General features: G+C 34.9%; 1 protein-coding gene across 1 annotated transcript in view; it reads right to left on the bottom strand.

Moving 5' to 3' along the window:
* Positions 1-583: 583 nt before the first annotated feature.
* Positions 584-20,675, bottom strand: part of UBL3 (ubiquitin like 3) — an 82,778-nt gene continuing 62,686 nt past the window's right edge. Inside the window, exons 3-6 of the mRNA XM_017537486.2 lie at positions 13,591-13,699; positions 8,613-8,699; positions 3,773-3,850; positions 584-3,479 (exon numbers count right to left, since the gene is read on the bottom strand). Coding sequence (XP_017392975.1) covers positions 3,427-3,479; positions 3,773-3,850; positions 8,613-8,699; positions 13,591-13,699 — 327 coding nt within the window. The 3' untranslated portion in view covers positions 584-3,426. The remainder of the gene's footprint in view (positions 3,480-3,772; positions 3,851-8,612; positions 8,700-13,590; positions 13,700-20,675) is intronic.

Genomic DNA, 20,675 nt, shown 5'->3' with positions numbered 1-20,675 from the left:
TACTGGATTAAACTCTGATATTTAAGAATTAGACGTCTCTTAGTTCTATCCATGATCTCTTTCAGAAGTCAACCTACCACCTTCTGTGTAAAGGGCTTCCTAGAAGCCGCTGCCTTCTGAGGAAAGCACACCAAGTGGTGGGGCCTAGGGTAAGCCAGGAATTACAGCCAACCACCAACTGCTCATGCCCAAGAACCCCACCCTTCCGTGGCCATAAAAGCTGTGCCTAGGTTCCAGCACAGCCTGCAGCTGTGTTTCAATTGTAGCTGTGTTTGTAATTACAGGTCATGTGCCTTCTCTCAGGCCACCTCCCACCCCAATCATTCCGTTTGGCTGCCAAGTGACCACATTACAACACACAGATGAAAAAAACAAAACAAAACTGGAATGCTCGCAAAAGTTACAAATAAAGACAGTATGAAGGCATATTGAATTTTGGCTGATACTTCTCTTTGATTTTGCTAAACCATAGCAGAGTAAAGGCTAGCTCAATGTTGGATTTTACTGAAGAGTATCATAAACTGACAAAGAAAAAAGACAAAAATAGTAGAGAAATAAAGAATAGGCAAATACACCAGAATTAGGAATAGAAGTTGTTTTAAAGAAGAGAAATATTCTACAACAGATGAAGAAAGTTTTAATTTCTTTGCACATTAAACATTGTTTACCACAATCAGCTAAGTAACATTGGTCAAGATGAATTCATAAAACTTAAGATAAATGTTACGAGGAAACTTCATTTAATGTGAATGGTAATGTTAGATACTGTATTTTTCATGGTAAAATACAATTTATCTTGAAAAGAAGGCAAATAGTTCAGATCAGGGAGACATGCTGAGGTTTTAATAAAGAAAAGCTTTGCCTTGTGCAGAACACCTGACAACATTTAGGACAATTTAGGTAAGAGATGAGTGAGACACCAGCGTCAGGCAGGGGCACAGGCTCATCCTTCAGGCTTTATGTACATTACTGGATCTGTGCAGCTCTCACCTTTAGATAAGTGAGCTGTATTTTTGGCAGAGGGATATTCAAAAGTAGCCATGGATATGAGTAATCATATTCTAACCATCAGGCAGTCCAAGGAATTATTTTGAAAGGGACAGCTGAGTATTTTCACATATATACTATTAAGGCATCTAAATTTTTGGTGTTTTCAGTATATAATTTTACTGCTACTTTTATTCTTTTTTCATGTTGTACAACTATGATATTAGGTATTAAGCGACACAATTCTTTCTCTACTAGTGAAACAGTTTATCCCACATCAAAAACTCTAAATTGAGGGAAATATATAATCTGAGAGAACACAGAAAAATATATTGAAAAATTGAGAGAATTATTTTTAACCATCATAAAAACAAAATCTTAATTAACTGATAGTCTTTAACTTAAAAAAAGTAATTAGAATGAAAATAGGTATTAAAATTACTAGTTGGTTTTACAAAAGAATAGAGCCATAAATTGTTTAATTGCCCAATTAAGCAACTACCAGATTCTTTAGTCAACACTAACAGAATTCACATTTCAGCTAGTCAACAAAGCATATAAATATTTAACATCTCTTGAATATAACATTTTAGTGATTAACAGAGACTACAAAATTCTATCCATTGTTGTGACTGTGTACAAATTAACCAGGTTAAATATCAAAGATACATTGGGAATACCCCCCAAACCAAAAACAGAATATTAATTAAATGAATTTTAAAAGCTTAAGAAATAAAAGAACGAGACAGTGCTTAAACAATTATTTACCTAATCAAGACCTTTAAAATTACCACCAAAATACAATATGATTTTTTGTTTTTATTTAGTTTACAGGAAGAATCTGTAAGTACAGGTTGCTGAAAGAAAATGTTTAGTGCTATTTACATTTGTTTTAAAACTCTGCTCTATACAAATTTAATTTTGATCTGTATGAACAATATTTCTGTGGACCTACTGCATATAAAGCCTTTTCATCAAAGCATTAACAATGAATAAAACAACCTGATTACATTTAAACAATGCTGACCATTTGAAACCATTTACATTTAATGTTTGTAAGGGCTGTTGACACTTAGTACAGAATGTAATGTCAGTCTGCAACTTCATTTTTATAGAGGCTAAAGTTATTTATATGGAATATTGTTCTATATACTACACGCCAATCTATATTTAAGTCCTATAGTTAGGTATTTTATAAGTCTTTTATTAAATATATTCTACACGTATTTGTAATTTCATCCAGGAAGAATTTCTTCCCAGTGAAAAAATATAAAATCTTTCATATTTTTACAGATTTAGATGAAACTAGCTCATGCTTCAGTGCTGTGCAAATTGTTTTTAGCATATCAATCTTTAAATTATTGGTACAAAGTAAAAGAAAAAGTGGCATTCCTATTTCTGTATGCCATAAAAATCAGCTTTTGATTTTAATACAATTGCAAGCACTAATATCAAATGCAAACTACATAAAGAAACAAAATTAGAACTATGGAGATTTTTTTTTAATTTTAAGAATTCATCTGAACTCTCTAAGGAGTAAGCATGACACTGGATGTGGTTACAAATTAACAATAATTATGGAAAATTTCAATTCGCTGATATTCAAATACATAAAATTAATCAATGAGGTTTTCTAATATTTCTGCACAATAACGAAAGCCGATGAGTGACTGGAACCGCCCTCCCACATTAAGGCTAGGAGTCGCACTCTCACCTCTTCTTGTGCTGTCTAAACAAGCACTCAGTTGCTGTAGGATTCAAGAGTGCATGTCTTAAAGGAAAAAATCAGCCCTCTACTGAGTGCTTTAAACAGGCACATTTTTTCATTTGTTGCAGTGAAAATAGTCACACTCAGTTTAGTATTCTGTGCCGGTGCAGCCACCACAGCTGACTTTGGTAGAATTCACCCAACATTTTAGTTTCTTTTCCATTTTTTCCTCTCAAGTTTGCCCAGTAATTAACTTCATTAATTGCTGAGTGTCTTCTAGTGTGGAATTATATATATATAAGTATTTCTAGGTACCATAAACTGTTATAAATTCTGCTGATGAGGAAAATAATGTCAATCTTTTTTAGTGCAAATTGTATTTGGAACACTTGAATTATTAGTTCTGATGATGAAAATTTTGTGGCAGCAAAATGGTTTCTGCTACGAAAGATAACTTGTTAGTTTTTCCCCTGGAGACTGACTGCATTCAAAAACCAACATGTTTTAAAATGGCTAAACATAAAAATATAAGAAATAAAAAATCATAGTGAAAAATGTTCTTGGGTTCTTTTTACTTTCATGGGAAAAGATGACAGTGTTCATGTGGTAATTCAGTTCCATGGATTTACAGGCAGACTGTTCTGAACAGTTTCTGAAGCAATGTTGGGTCTTTTCTGTCCCAGCAGCATGAAAGACAAAGACTATATCACATCACACTAGGCAGACAGTGTTTACAGGATTACACAACAATTACTCTCTCCAGTCTTTTCACGATTCCTCTGACCTAGAGAAAACGAAGAAGAGCCTCATTTATAAAAATTCTAGAACTGGAAGGGAAAGGCAATCAAGTGTAGGATGTGGTTTTGGGTTTTTTTAAATGTTTGCACTTTTCCAAAATTAGAAAGGTGTAATAAATGTTCTTTTAATTTTAGCATGTTTCAAAAATGTCTGGTTACTTGCTTGACAATCTATATTCATGCAAACTTCCCTTCCCTCAGAATGTCCAAGAAAAACCCAGAGTTTTTGAATGCCTGTCTTTGTGCATCAACTGAGACACTTTTCCAGTGCATGGCTTACCTTGAGAGTTTGGCTCTGGCAATGTCTCTCTGGCCACCAAATGCATCACTGTAGTTTTGCCAAAAGGAAGTTTTAATGCTATGTGAAAAGCAAAAGACAATTAGTTACACATATATCGACCTATTAAAATCACTAACCAGATTTAAATCCATTTTAAAAATTGATTGCCTTTTTATGACTTTCTCAACAGATTGAACTTCTCAACTCAGAGTACCTTTACAAAATTAGATTAATATTATCAAAAAAAACATTTTAAATTTAAAAATTATTCTTCAGAGTTATAGCCATTTGCTTGACACATTTATCTCTATTATTTAAGAAATGATAGAAAAAGTATGCAATTAGCTAATATCAGAGACAACCTTTAGACGAGAAAAAATTAAACATTTTTTTAAAGAATATTCTTTTCTAGATTAGGGGAAAGTTTAGATTAAGAGATATTCATTTCTAAATCTAAGTACTTGTCAATTGCCTAATAAAATTACTGCACTGAACAGGCTACTATGATGTAGAAATGCAAGAAACTAACTTGATTTTAAACATTTATTCTCACTCCTGTATTTGTCCATTAGAATTTTCTTAAAAAGATTAGGTTAAAATAATCACTGTCTTGACATTACCAATAATCATTGTTTCCTAATCAAGTCTTTATGACATTTTTTTCACTCATAAATTTAATAAATTTTATTATGAAATATTTTAGACATACAATACACACCCATGTCCACTAAGGCAAATACAAACACTGAGTTTCATGGTAAATCCCCTTGTTACTCTGTATATAAAATCAGAAGCAGCTGGTGTATTTAACTTCCAGAACTGTTTCTATAGTTGTGATATTTTAGTTCTGACACCTCAAACTACCTCCTCTTCAAAAACTACAAACTGATGTAAGGCTTATGATCATTATTTAGCAAGAGTGATCCTCCAGCTGCCTGCTTTTTAAAACTTGCTCTATAGGATGATGGTTAACATGCATATTTTTAAGAGAATCATAATTACTGTAATTATGATAAAATCTATTATTATAAAATCATAATTATAAAATTTTATGATTATTATCATAATCATAAGAATCATAATGTTCAAGGTGAGTTCTCATCTTATTTAAAGTTAGCCAGCCGTTATTTGGTCTACACTTTTAACCTCTGATGTTCAAATGAAGCACCATGGCCCACAAATACATAATGAAAAAAGGGAGGCTTTTAGAATAACTTCCTAGGCCTGACTTAAATTAAAATGTAAATAAGACTTTATGTTATTAAAATTTTCACTAAATACTTGGGGAAGCCTGATCAACATTTTAAACCTTGAACTGAACTTAAAATGCACACATACCAAGCTGTATATCATTCTCATAATCATCCTCTTGACTCTAATAATAGACAGACCTGGATTCAAAATTTTCATCTCTGCTACTTCCAACTGTGTAACTCTCAGATAATTACTTACCCTGTCTCTAAGCTTCTGTTTCCTCGATTGAACTGGAGATACTAATTCTATTACCTGCCCTTTACATCTGTGTACATTAAATGAAACAATCCAAGCAAAATACTTGCCCAGAGCTTGGCACAAAGAAAGCATTCAGTGTATACTACCATCATCATTTTGAGATACCAAGGAAAATGAATCTGAGAAAAAAGGTGGGTGAACTGAGACACAAATGTAAAAAAAAGTCAGACAGGCCTACTAGAGAGCTCCTGAGAGGCTTACCATTTGAAGTTACAAATGTAATGCATGGGAGCTGTTATCTTTCTTCTCCATCTGAATTTTACTGAATTTTAACTAGAAATAGTAGGTATTGATGTTAATAATATTTAAAAATGTGAAAGAAGAGGAATGCCAGAATCTAAAATGCAACATCTTCCTTTTACTGTGGGTGCTTCTGCTTTCTCCTATGACATTCGTACGATATCCAGAATAGAGGTTTCAACCGTTAGCATATGTAAAAATCACCCAGGAATTCAATTCAGTAGTAGAATTAGGAGATGGGGGCTGCGGACAGAGGGCATGCAGAAATCTGCATTTTAAAATAAGTATCCTAGATGAGTCTTATGCCCACTATTTCAGAACCATGTTTTTGGAAATGCTAATCTGAGACATATTGAATGCCAAAGCTCTAGCTAATCATCATCTTCACCCTCCAATTAACAAGGCTGCTGTCACACCTTTCCTTTAATGAACTGAAACTCTCTCTGACTATAAAGGTTCATCTCAAAAGGGGGATTCAATTCAAGAATGACAGAGAAGGCCCAGGCTTCCTACTTTAACTGTCCGCATAATGGCTGAATTCCACTCACGGCTGTGTCGTGGTAATTCACTGCTTGACCACCATCTATAACAAGGATCTCACTAACTTTCCCTGGCAGTCTATTCTTTCTTTAGCTAGTTCAATGTGTTTACATATTCTTTCCTATATTGAATAGAAAACTGTCTTTGATTTCCAGTTATTGATTCTAAGTCTAATTCACAGGGCTACGTAGAGTAAGTTCTAGGGCCACGCAAAGCCTTCTTCCACACCAGCCACTCAAATATTTAAAGATGGTTGCATTTCCCTGTGTGCTCTCTTCTTTATTATTCACATTGAAGGATACAGGGAGGCTAAAAAGAAAAACTGAGACCCAAAAGACAAATAGTTTAATGATGTTATCCAAACTTGCTCAAACACACAGCTACAATGATTAACGCGGAGGTCCAGGTCATGCTTCTACGCTGTCTAAATCACTTAGGCCAGAGATAATTTATTGTTTTTGAAAAGAAGGACAGCAACACAAAATGACAATAACAATTACATAAGTCAATCTGTCAATTATTCTAAAACAAATTTCAAAAAAAAAATACTGGTAAAAATTTATACTTTAGTCGGAATGAATCAATAATTTAGATTTTTAACAAATTCTATGATTTTTAATATGAAGTTCAAACTTTGAGGTCACAACAGAAAAGACAATTAACGAATGCAGTTGGTGGGAAATTGCTCACATAGATCAATACTCAAAGGGAAATGGAGCATTTCAAGGTTCACTCATATAATCAATAGATTAATTACAACCATCATTTACCAATTTTTAATTCACATAAGATCTTGTATGAGCCATAGAGAATTTTACAAACACAACAACATGGCCTGATCCTTAATAAATGTACAATATAGCCAGGGAGCTTATAGTCATTCCTTATATTAAGAGCATTAAGAGTTGGTCTGTCTGTTTACACAAAAGCTATAAAAAGAGCTATAAATTAAAAAAAAAGCTATATTTTAAAGTACCAGATATTTCTTGGTAGACAGCAGCATTTTTTTAGACCAGTTATACTACTACTAGTGAAACTTAGTGTGAGATTATATCCCGAAATTTTTTACTTATGTGATACTGCCATAAAATCATTTGCATTCATCTACTTTGGCCCTTATTGCCCAGTATTTTTACCAGTGGATTTTATCTGTTTGTCCTGTGTAATACTAGAACATCCTCAAGGGAGAGCTTCTGTCTTATTCAATACTGTATTCCCAAGTGCTGAGCACAGTGTTGGCACATAAGAATTTAATATATACATGCTGTGTTCTCACTCATAGGTGGGTGTTGAACAATGAGAACACATGGACACAGGGAGGGGAGCACTACACACTGGGGTCTGTTGTGGGGGAAACAGGGGAGGGACAGCGGGGGGGTGGGGAGTTGGGGAGAGACAGCATGGGGAGAAATGCCAGATATAGGTGATGGGGAGGAAGGCAGCAAATCACACTGCCACGTGTGTACCTATGCAACAATCTTGCATGTTTTTCACATGTACCCCAAAACCTAAAATGCAATTAAAAAAATAAAAAATAAAATAAAATAAAAAAGAAAAAAAGAAAAAGAAAAGAAAAAAAATAAATACATGCTGAATGAATAAATGTAAATATTCTACCTTTAAGGAAAAATAGATTAAATATTAGCTTTAGAGGGGAAAATTCACACTACATTTAGTGGAATAAATATATATTTAAATAGATCATTTCATTTGCCTATAAATTTCCACTTATCTGAATATATTTGAAATACCTCTTTGCAAAACAAAACAAATCCAGTTGATGGTAGAAAATGTACCCCATAAGGGGGCACTACTGAGCTACATTTCTGCAATCATAAAGAACAATAATAGCTAACAATTAAGGTGTTTACTATGTGCCAAGCACAATTTATGCATGCAAGCACTTTGAATATATAAACTAATTTACCCTTTCTTAACCTATGAGGTAGGCACTACTGTAATCTCATTTTACTGATGAGGAAACTGGAACACAGGCTGGTTAAGTCACTTGACCAAAGTTTATACCAGCCAGAAAGTAATGAAGCTAACACATAGCAGTCTAGTTCCAAAATCTGTTCCTTCAGCTACTACACTAAAATGTTGCCCTAATGTCAGCCACTTTTATTCTCACGATTAGCATGATTAGCAATTGTGTCAGATAGAAACATCTGAAAACATCCCTTCATATATCTGAAAACTATCATAAATTTTTCCTAGTTTGTGTGTCCAGTCTTAAGTTTAAAATACTATATCTGAATTACATTATTCAGAAATATAATAACATTACATTTATAAAATAGTAGGTACAGTATAGAATCCTACCTATACTGGGATAGAGTTTATTTCACAAGGTAGTTAATACTTATTACAGTCCTAAAATTAAATTTAACAGAATATACAATATGAAGGAGTAGGCATACCAGAAATAGGCAGAATTCAGTTTGAATTTATCCTTTTTTTAGTAAATACAAAGACATTAGCATTTAAAACAAATGAATCATGCTACCAAAAGACAGACATTAAATCCTATTACAAAGGTGGCTGTTACCTCCTAAAGTGACATTTCCATGTAGAAATCGTCCTTGATAAATAAGTCGAAGAATATTTGGACTGCTGACCTGCTCTTCTTCCCAGTCTGAAAAGAATCCAGTGAACTGGTTAGGTATATTCTAACAAAATAATTACAGTACTAATATATTGTTTTAAAAATTCAGGCCCAAATCAGTTAGAATACAAAGAAGACTCTTGGAGCTTCCAACTATTCAAAATGGTAGCCATTCATATATTCACCACAACCTTGGTTCTTGCTTACTCTTCTTGTTAAGTAGCAAGAGCTACAGAAAGACTTGTTTTTGCTTCTTAAAGAATACTAAAATGAACCAAATTGTAGTCCCCAAGTTTACAAAGTTAACACAAATGAGTTGGGAAAGACCTACCGAGTAGTAAAAAACAGCAGGCTTAACAAAGATCTAAAAAACAATTAAAATATCGATACTGAGAATAACAAAAAAATTAAGTATTTACTTTTGGATAATGTTGATTATCTTATTGTCTTTTTGAAGTCAGTTAGTAAACATTAGAGAAGACACAACTTTAGTTCACCTCACCCAAAATGAAGACTTAGAAGAAACCCAAATAATAATATATATTAGGAGGTACTGTACAAATATGAAAGCCAGAAAAGTGTACAAAGAAAATCAAAAGACAAATTAGCAGGCAGAAGAGGTAACAGAATATTTAACTTCAGCCTATAATTTATATTATAGTAAAATATGGAAATCACTCCATTAAAGATTTAAGGACACTTAAGGTGTTATGATAGGGTAAGGGTTAGTAATTTTCATGAGCTTGTAGATGTAACAATTTAACCTTTGATTTTATTAATGATATGAGAATTCCTTTGTCTTTTTTGTCAATAATTCTAATATGTTTGTTTCCTATAGAAAGGGATAATGGTTAACACAAAAAATAAAATATTCTGAAAAGAGAGAGTGATAGAAGAGAAAGGAAGTAATTACAGACTTTTTTTTTTTGACTTTTATTTTTTGACTGTTCAAAAGGATGAATATGAATTTGACAAAACCATTGCCTCTAGGTGACTTAGGCACAGCAGAAATCGGCAGAGGAGAAATGAATCCCAATCCTTTCCTGCCCCCCGCCCCACGCCTTTAGTCTGTTTCCCCTTCTCTCTTCAGCAAGCCTTTGTTGCCTTCTGATCCCATTGCTCCCAGGTCCCTCCTATTCTGGAACAAAGATCGAATGTCTCTAACACTATAGTATGAACTGCTTTGAATTCATCACTTCCCAAATTATTGTTTAATAGAATATTTCTGGTCAAGATGGAAGGGCTCCATAGATACAAAGGTAAATAACAGTAATTGTTTAATTCACCAGAAACAAAGACTAATATTCTAAAAATACTTGAAAATTTTTTTGAGATGCAGAAACCCGAAGCCACATGTTTCATTATCTTATACAGAGTGTCATGATTTCCATGTACACACCCATCAGTGTAATATGCTATCTTTCTTCCCCTCGCCAAGGATCTGAAATTTAGAGAAACCTTAGAATATAGCTTAAATGAAGAATTTCAGGTGTTATTAACATATCCTAAGTGTAACAGATTTCTTTGAACCTTTGATCCAGTAACAGCTATGTGTCTTACTATTCCACCCGTTAGTAATATTTCCACTAAATAACATAAGGGTATACTAAGAAAAACTATTTTTTTCAACAAGTAAATTGCACAAAGTATTTTCTTTTATTGATTTAATATTTGCCGCACATTTGTTATTAGGATCAATAAGTATTTACATTTGCTGATCTTTATAATGTTATGTCATACAATATAGACTTAGATTTTTAATTTAAATACTTTAAATAAAATAAAAATTAAAGTATTTCTCTTTATTCCTTGCAGTATATAAAACTGCTGAATAGATTTGGCAACCTGAGGAAATACTGGGAATCAGAGTCTTTTTTTAAAAAAAAATAAGGGAAAATCCACTGACACAATCAATTTTCAGTACTGGTAGATGGTTTGTTCATTTGGGATTCTATTTATGGCAAAGACTTATACTTGAGTTTTGCTTACCTTTAATCAGGATCTTTTTAAGAAATTTAAACTAATTTTAATATCTAAGTAATTATGCAAGTAAAAGTATTTATTTTACCTCGTTATAATATTGCCCAAATAAATTTCAGTGATTACCCTTTTTTGCCTTGTGTTATCTCTTCTGTAATATCCATATATCAAAAGCTATTTCTACAACCACCACCCCCCCGAAAAAAATCTCATAAAAGTAATCTTTTTGTATCTCACTTAGAACATCACCCTCAGATATTTTTAAATGCTTTTCACACTGATAGTTATCTATTCCTGCCGGGCTATAAAGAATAGCCAATATTCTAGAGCCCAAATTTAGTCTTCTTTGGCTTTTGTAAAATTCCTTCTTAGCTATAACCTTATAGCTCCAGTATCTCCCTGATTTAGAAACTAGCCCCTTGGTTACTAATGGGAGGAAAGATCCAGTAGTTGAAAGTATTTGTGTGTAAATCAGTATTTCTTAAATTTAGGCCTATGAATCCACAAAGACATGTGTTCTTAGGGTCTAAAAGTCCTTTTCAATAAGTTTTAAATTCTATTTTCATTTTAATTAAAATCTATAAAATCTGTTACGTTTATGAAATCTGGAAGAGATTATGTAGATGATTTAAATAGTCACTTTATAACCAAGTGCAGCCTTGGGATTTTAGTACTCACGTGTGCATTAAATTTACGATTGTACTGGTGCCAAGCACTCAGTAATCCTTTAATTAAGACACTAAAGAGATAAGAACAGAGGTTCACTTAACAGGCAAACGATGCATTGTATCTAAGAGAAAACTGAATGACAATGTTATACTGTATAAATAAAGGTTTTATGGCGACTCTACAGGTAACTTGCTCATCAAACACTATGTAGGAACACAGGCATGACAAACTCAACAATATTCATGGGGTAAGCAGTGAGTAGGCTTTGGCAAACATACATCATCTAGCACATTAATGTTGTTAATTTGAACATTATTGGTTTCAGAGTTATATTTGCATTTTCTGAATCGATCTTTATTTTTATGATTGTGTATATGAGTTAACAAGAATAAGAGTTTGAGTTTACATTTCCACATTTTAAAATATGCATTATAATAAAAATAATTTAAGTCAGCACTAGAGATCTACAAGAATTGTCTTCCTCTAGAAAAGTTCAATATATTATTTAAGGTTGAGAAACACTGACCTAATTGATTCATTGTGTACATATACTATGCTGTCAAAACAAGCCTTGTCCTTTAAAAGTTCAAACTGCTTCTGCTAATAAAATTAAAGTGAAATCAGCTGAAAAAAATCATATCACTATGATACATGACATAGGATCAAGATGACATTTAGGGAAGTCCAAAGGAAGAAAATAAACCACAGATTCATTTGAGGAAGGCAAGTTGTTCCCCTCCCACACCTTCTTCGAGACAGAGTCTCGCTCTGTTGTCACCCAGGTTGGAGTGTGCAGAGGTGTGATCTTGGTTCACTGCAACCTCTGCCTCTTGGGTTCAAGAGATTCTCCTGACTCACGCTCCTGGGCAGCTGGGATTACAGGGGCACACCACTACACCCTGCTAAATTTTCTATTTTTGGTAGAGACAGTGTTTCACCATGTTGGCCAGGCTGGTCTTGAACTCTTTGACCTCAAGTGATCTGCCTGCCTCGGACTCCTAAAGTGCTGGGATTATAGACATTGAGCCACCATGCCCAGCCAACAGTCTTAGCATTATATAAAAAATCAGAGAAAGGAAGAAATAACACACACATTTTACAAGACTGTTATGGTTACTGGCTTGAAAATGCAAAGCACAGACGGACATTAATCATCTTGACCTTGTAGTAGTTCAGAGAATATAAGAACTGACATGAATTAGAAGTTAACTTTGTTTCAAACTCAATTTTAAATAGACTAACTAAAGAAGATCGTAGAGAATGTATTATCATCTGTTAAAAATAGTGGTTCTTTCCTCTTTGTGTTTTGGTAAAAATTGGTTTATTGATACGAAGGTGTGTGCATATTCACTATTTTGTGTTTTTTCTTTTCTTTTCTTTTGAGACAAGGTCTTGCTCTGTTGTCCAGGCAGGAGTGTAGTGGTGTGATAATTGCTCATGGCAGCCTCAAACTCCTGGCCTCAAGTGATCCTCCTGCCTCAGCCTCCCAAGTAGCTGGGACTACAGGCATGTGCAACCATGCCTGGCTAATATTTAAATTTTTAGTAGAGATGACATATTTCTATGTTGCACAGGCTGGTTGCAAACTCCTAGCTTCAAGCAATCCTCCTGCCTTGGTCTCCCAAAGTGCTGGGATTACAGGTATGAACCACCATCCCTGGCTGCATTTTTCTTTATTAAAAATATTTTTTGGCTGGCTGTGGTAGTGGCTGACACCTGTAATCCCAGCACTTTGGGAGGCCGAGGTGAGCAGATCACAAGGTCAAGAGGTCAAGACCATCCTGGCCAACATGGTGAAACCCTGTCTATACTAAAAATACAAAAATTAGCTGGGTGTGGTGGCGTGCGCCTGTAGTCCCAGCTACTCCAGAAGCTGAGGCAGGGGAATCACTTGACCCTGGGAGGTGGAGGTTGCAGTGAGCCGGAGGCTGCAGTGAGCCGAGATGGTGCCACTGCACTCCAGCCTGGCAATGGAGTGAGGTTCCATCTCAAAAACAAAAAAAATTTTTTTAGTGTGTTCACTTACATTTAAACAGTTCTAAAGCAGAAGCAGAGCCATTGCATCCTGGGCTCCTTTACCATTTGAGAATGAGACAGTTGAAGAGCAAGATAAGGAAGGATACAATGAACCTCTAAATCTGAGCCTTATACTCTCAAGTTTTAGTTGTTCTTTTAAAAGTTACATGTTTATAACAGTTTCAAAATGTTTGTGAGACAAGCTAGGGCATAAAGAATCAACATTATTCATGCTCAAGAGAAAAATATCACTCACCCATTGGCCAATTGTCATATACATGCTTTGCAATGTCAGAAGCAGAATCGTTAGGAGAAAACAGGAACTCTTTTGTTTTTCCGCTTACCAAAATGAGGCGCAAATTTATCTGAAAGAAGACAATGATTATTTTAGTATACATCTAAAATTTTTTTAAGTTAAAAAGACTCACAGGCTTTTCATTTCAATCACATTCTAAATTATTACCAATACCATATTGTGCCTTTTATTTGATTAAATTCTATAAAACTTTTTTTTAAAAGAATGGGAATTTGTTATTTGATTTTATTTCCTATTATTTAAGGTGTGTGTGTGTGTGTGTGTGTGTGTCTGTGTGTGTGTGTGACGTATTTGCCATAATAAATGAACATAGGAAAACCAAAATTCATTACGCTTTTAAATATTCCGACAATGTTCAGAATGGAACTTTTGCAAGTTATCACTGTTATTATAGAACATACATTTTTACTCAAAATTAATAAAAATGTTGGCACTGCAGATCTCATCGCTAACAGAAAAAATTTAGTTGATAGTTTACTTTTTTTTTTTTTTGAGACAGAGTTTCACTCTTGTTGCCCAGGCTGGAATGCAATGGATCTTGGCTCTCCATAACCTCTGCCTCCTGGGTTCAAGTGATTCTCCTGCCTCAGCCTCCCGAGTAGCTGGGATTACAGGTATGCACCACCACACTCAGTTAATTTTGTATTTTTAGTAGAGACGGGGTTTCTCCATGTTGGTCAGGCTGGTTTTGAACTCCCGACTTCAGGTGATCAATCTACCTCGGCCTCCCAAAGTGCTGGGATTACAGGCATGAGCCACCGCGTCCCACCTGATACTCTACTTCTTAAAAAATATTAAAAAAAAAAAAACTATATACAACTTTTTATCCTATGAAAATTAAAACCTAAACAAATTAACACCATATATATATATATATATATATTTTTTTTTTGAGACAAGAGTCTCTGTTCTGTCACCTAGGCTGGAGTGTAGTGGTACAATCTTGGCTCACTGCAATCTCTGCCTCCTGAGCTCAATTGATTCTCCTGCCTCAGCCTCCCAAGTAGCTGGGATTACAGGTGCCCACCACCACACCCTGCTAATTTTTGTGTTTTTAGTAGAGATGAGGTTTCATCATGTTGGCCAGGCTGCTCTTGAACTCCTGATTGCAAGTGATCTGCCCACCTCAGCCTCCCAAAGTGTTGGGACTACAGGTGTAAGCCACCGAACCTGGCCAAGAAACTTTAATTTTAAAGACTTTTTATCATGGTTAAAGGAGGAATCAATAATAGTAGCTATTTTAGTCCCAACTGCATGACCATATTTTTTTTAGGGGGAGTAGGGTGGGACACATGGGACAAAGGATATAAATTCATCCTCAATGATAACCCTATGGGGGATAATAGAATTAAAGTATTTGAGATCTACTGGCTTCACATTTCCAAGTCAATATATATTTGCTTATAACACTGTTAATATATTTCTCAAATGTTTAATTTTTATCTGTTATTATTTTTTTAAAACACCATATCTATGTATTGCCCTGTAAGTCACAGAAATGCAAGTATTGCTTCTATTACTCCTGGCTTTTGTTAAAAGAGTAAGATCTTACTAAGAGTTGGGTCTGGTCCAGAGCTGAGCCCTGGGATAAGGCAATCTAGCCTACTTTCTTTATATATAAAAAACAGAGAATCTCATTGTACCAGTTTGAATTGTGCCAGGTCCCAGGTTACCCAAGCTCTCCTTTTCAGTTACTAATATTTTTTCTTAATAAAAATACCAGAAGATCTTTAATATGTTAGAGTCTACAATGAATCAATTGGTGCCTATTACGGCAGTTGCTGATTTACTATCTTCACTACCACCATGGCCAATGTCACTCCCAGCACCTCACCAATTTGAAAATTTATTGTTTGAAAATTTTGTTGAAAGCTATAAAATATCTCCCCTATAAAAAGTTGTAAACACAATACTGGATTCAGTGGTAACTGAATTTCATATTATATGGAGTGGAAGTAGATTTCATATTAGAACCTGTATGCCATCTATATATTTCAATTAAAGGTTTTTTAAAAGATAAAAGAAAAAAATCTACATTCTAGGTGAAAAGCCCTTTCAAATATGTCCATTAAGAATTTCTTGCTGCTTTTCCTAATTAGAATGAAATTATACCAAATAGCTAAATACAAGAAGAGATCTGATAAAATCAATGTTACAGTAAAAAAGTGATCCAGGAGAGATAGCAAGGGGAGAGATGCCAGATGTAGGTAATGGGGAGGGAGGCAGCAAATCACACTGCCACGTGTGTACCTATGCAACAATCTTGCATGTTATTCATATGTACCCCAAAACCTAAAATGCAATAAAACAAATGGAAAAAAAAAAAAAGTGATCCAAAAACCTTGTTGAGTTCCACTTCAACAAATTCAAGTAGTAGTCTGCAAGAATGATTACGTTCTACAAAAGAACCACCTTATTTATTTCCCATAGCAAATAAGTAATCAGCAATTCTTCAAGCAAGGAACCTAACATGTATGCAACACAGATACATTACTACTCATGGCTTTCTCTTTAAGTATGAATAATAAATACGTATTAACCTGTGAACTTACAAGCAATCTTTAAGGTTATTCAGTCATTAATGGCCAAGAAATTCTATCCCTAATAGTTCAGCCACTTGTGTTTAACTAGAAAAAATATAATTAAATTCAAGCTTCCTAATTAAGAGTTATGCAAATCATGTGAACTTACTACTTCTTAAAATTTTTTAAGCTTAAAATTATTTCCGTTGGGCTTTTACTCAAATTACAATATTTAAAAATGACAAAAGGAAATAGCTTTAGGCTTTAGGACTGTAAACGTGACACCAAAGCCTACTTTTGATTTTCCCTGATGTTTATCAATATGGAAATAGGAAAATAAATGATGGTATATCCTTACCATGGAAATCCATGCAGCTGTTAAGTGACATGAGATAAAGATCTGTATGGTCTGACATGAAAAGACAGCCACAATATATTAAATGAGAGAAAGCAGCCAGGTAAAAAACCGTGTTGTGGGAACAAAAGAACACATGCCTATTTGCTATGGACTGACTCATGTCTCCCCCAAATCTCTATATTGAAGACTCCCAAAGCGACTGTATCTGGAGGATAGGGTCTTGCATAATTCATTAAGGTTAAAGCAAGATCGTAAGGGTGGGATCCTCGTCTGTAAAGCTGAGGCCTTATAAAAAGAGAAAGAGCTCAGTTCCTGTGCTCTCTCCCTCTCTCTTCTTCCCCTCCAAGTGGGGACAGCAGGAAGGCAATGGTATTTTGCCTGTCTATTGTATTTTGCTGTGGCAGCCTAAGTTGAAAATACACTACTCTAACACAGACAAATATAAAATGAGACGTGATGCTCCCTTTAAAATGGGAAGCAGCTTTTGATAAAATAGAAACTATGGTGAGAAGACTGACAAAAAAAATCAACAGAAACTAAAAACTAAATTACTTGAATGTAAAAACATCTTGTTCATTCAACTTTTGTGTTATAAATTCCTTTGCTGTGCTGTAAGAGGCTAGAAAATATAGAATATATTCATGGGTTGCTAAACAAGTAACCTGTTTACTGATAAAGTTGAGAAAAGTTGTAACTAAGATTACATGGAACTATCCTATATTTTCTATCTTCAGTGACAAATTTTTCTACTTTGTTTTCCTGTCATTCCATATAGAAATCAGGACCCTCTTGCCAAAACGTTTTATTACAACAACTTGGTTTCTTGCCTCTCTGGTACAGCAATCAATAAGTTTATAACTCTGAATTAAGTAAAAGTGCTGGCCAGGCACGGTGGCTCATGCCTGTAATCTCAGCACTTTGGGAGGTTGAGGCGGGTGGATCACCTGAGGTCAGGAGTTCGAGACCAGTCTGGCCAACCTGGTGAAACCCTGTTTCTAATAAAAATACAAAAAATTAGCCGAGAGTGGTGGTGAGCACTTGTAATCCCAGCTACTTGGGAGGCTGAGGCAGGAAAATCTCTTGAATCCAGGAGGCAGAGGTTGTAGTGAGCTGAGATCACACCATTGCACTCCAGCCTGGGCAACAAGAGCGAAACTCTTTAAAATAAATAAATAAACAGTGCTTCTGACAGTTTAAAAACTTGGGCAACAAGAGTGAAACTGTCTCTACATACACACATACATACATACATACATACCTAGTGCTTCTGACAGTTTAAAAACCTAAAATACAAAGCAGAACTTTGTTTACACATCGGTAGCACTGATGTGTATATCTGACACATATATATGTACAAACTAAAGTCTTGAAGGATATGTGCCAAATATAACAGTACATATTTCATCTTTAGTTTCTTCTTTGTGTGAATTTTCTAATTTTTACATTAAATCTATATTACTTTTAAAATAGAATAACATTTAATTCAGAGTATTCAATCAATTCAGGATATTCATAATAAACTATTAATATTTTAAAAACATTAAAGCTATCAGTACTGTATTGGTATGGGCTCTCGAAGAAATAGAAATGATTTTCTTAAATAGACATTCCTTTTGAGACTATAAAATAAAAGGTTAATAAGCATATCAATTGTAAAAAATATACCGATCTGGTGGGGGAATGCTAATAATAGGGGAGGCCATGTATGCATGGGGGTGGGGGTGAAGTAAACCGGAAACTTCCACCTTTTCAATTTTGCTGTGAACCTAGAACTGCTCTAAAAATAAAGTTGGCCAGGTGCATTGGCTCATGGCTGTAATCCCAGCACTTTGGGGGACTGAAGCAGGAGGACAGCTTGAGGCCAGGAGTTCAAGACTAGCCTGGGCAACAAAGTGAGACCCTGTCTCTACAAAAAATTTAAAAAAATAAGCCAGGTGAGGCACACACCTACAGTCCTAGCTACTCTGCAGTCTGAGGCAGGAGGATTGCTTGAATCCAGGAGTTTGACGCTGTGGGGATACAGTGAGCAATGATCATGCCATTGCACTCCAGCCTGGGTGACAGAATGAGACCCTATCTCTAAAAATATAAAATAAAAATAAATCAACAAAGTCTACTTTTTATAGAAAACATTAAGCATAGAAATATAGAAATACAACATTTAAAAATGAAGTTACAAGATATTCATCGATCCTCTGAAGACTAGTTATTGAACCTAAGACCTTCAGTTGTAGACATGTGGCTGAAGAAATTATCTTTGAACATTCCCAATTTCTTTTTTCCTCTTACAAGCTTAAAAACCAAAACAAGACAAAACAATACACACATACCACACTCCATAAATTTAGCTGTCTGGGTTCATGCCACAAAATTCTCAGTATTTCCTATTTTAAAAATAACATCACAGTTGCCAATAAACTGATACTACACTTTCATATTTCAAAAATCAATGGTCTAAAGAGTTCACATTTATCTAGATGTTCAGAAAGTTGTAGCCTCTAAATGTGTTTGAACCAAGTTTAAAAAACAGTATTTCAATGTTTATAGGTAGCTATGAATCTTTGGTTTGACACAGACCCTACTGCTCCCTCCTTATCTGGCCTGGTCTGCTTCAGACACTCAGGGAACTGCCTGGCTCCAGATAACATTTGAGTTTAACTCACAGTAGAGTTTGAAAGTGGTTTGAGGTTACAAAATGAGAACAAAAAACAGGGTAAGATTTCAAAATCTCCTACTCAGAGGAACCCTAATCACCTTTCTAAGTGGAGAAGGGGGAGAAAATGACAACTGCGTTAATACGTAAGTCTAAAAATGTATCAAGTTTTACAGTAAAACTGCTTCAGGAAAGAAGCTTACATCCAAAATTGAAAAAAGCAACAATAAACCCACAACACTACATTGTTGAGTAAAGCAACTCTTGCCTGAAACATCCAGTGCCTGGATCAGTGTCTGGCACGTAGTAGGTGCTCAGTCAGTAACTGCTAACTAATATTTCTGTTCTTTTTTCAGTTTCAAGATGCAAGTGAAAGTGCTGACTAGAAAGGTCAAAGCTGATTCAAACTTAGGTTTCAGCGTTCTGGTGCTGTATCGAATGGGTGGTGTAGTATGTAGAACAGGAATGGATAATATTTTTTTCTTGGTAGTGCTATGGTCATGCAGATAGATAAAATGTGTAAACACCTCAATCTTTCATTTGTTTTGGGCTCTAGATCTTTACTGTCAGCAACATACCACAGTTAACATAAATGCTATCATTTAATAAGGTATTTTGAAAAGTAAAATTAATTCTAAGCTACCATATTAACTTCTATATTTGGGCCTACTTTTCAAATAAAGATAAAGACTAGGTTAATAGATACGGAAGATTAACAGTTTGGTCTTAACTAGGGCCTATGCTTATATCTGTAAGACAAACTTGCTGCTAGACTAGAGCCATGAATCTGCCTCAGTATGTTGTCAAGTATATGTTAGGCCTGTAAGACATACGGAGCAAGACACTGGATTCCCCTAATTTCCTTTAGAAGAGCTCTTGAAAGCAATCATGCAGATAAACAACTGGAAATCCCAGCTGGTTATTAGTTAATTGTTCTTGTATTATGGTAAGAATCTTCCGGGGCTTATTCAGATAAATAGTGTCAATTGTAGCTCCTGTCAGTAAATGTATGACAATTTCTACAAATGTGAGCTAGTTTCCTTTAAAATATTAAGTACTTATTATTTAAATGTTTATTAATGAAAGACCTTTTTACTTCTTTGAGGCCAAGCTAAGTCTAAGTATAAAATACACTTAAAAACCTCTGCTTGTAGGGTAGCGGGATCCTTGACACATCAACAGTAGGTTAAAAATAAGAATTATTGCTGGCCGGGCGCAGTGGCTCACGCCTATAATGCTAGCACTTTGGGAGGCCGAGGCAGGCCGATCACGAGGTCAAGAGATCGAGACCATCCTGGTCATTATGGTGTAACCCCATCTCTACTAAAAATACAAAAATTAGCTGGGCATGGTGGCACACGCCTGTAGTCCCAGCTAGTCGGGAGGCTGAGGCAGGGGAATTGCTTGAACCCAGGAGGCAGAGGTTGCGGTGAGCCGAGATCGCGCCACTGCAGTCCAGCCTGGGTAACAAGAGCGAAACTCTGTCTTAAAA

Source organism: Cebus imitator, unplaced genomic scaffold, assembly GCF_001604975.1.
Source record: "Cebus imitator isolate Cc_AM_T3 unplaced genomic scaffold, Cebus_imitator-1.0 Scaffold103, whole genome shotgun sequence".
Classification (NCBI taxonomy): domain Eukaryota; kingdom Metazoa; phylum Chordata; class Mammalia; order Primates; family Cebidae; genus Cebus; species Cebus imitator.
The sequence above is the reverse complement of the archived record's forward strand: the minus strand, read 5'-3'. Positions and strand labels throughout refer to the sequence as shown.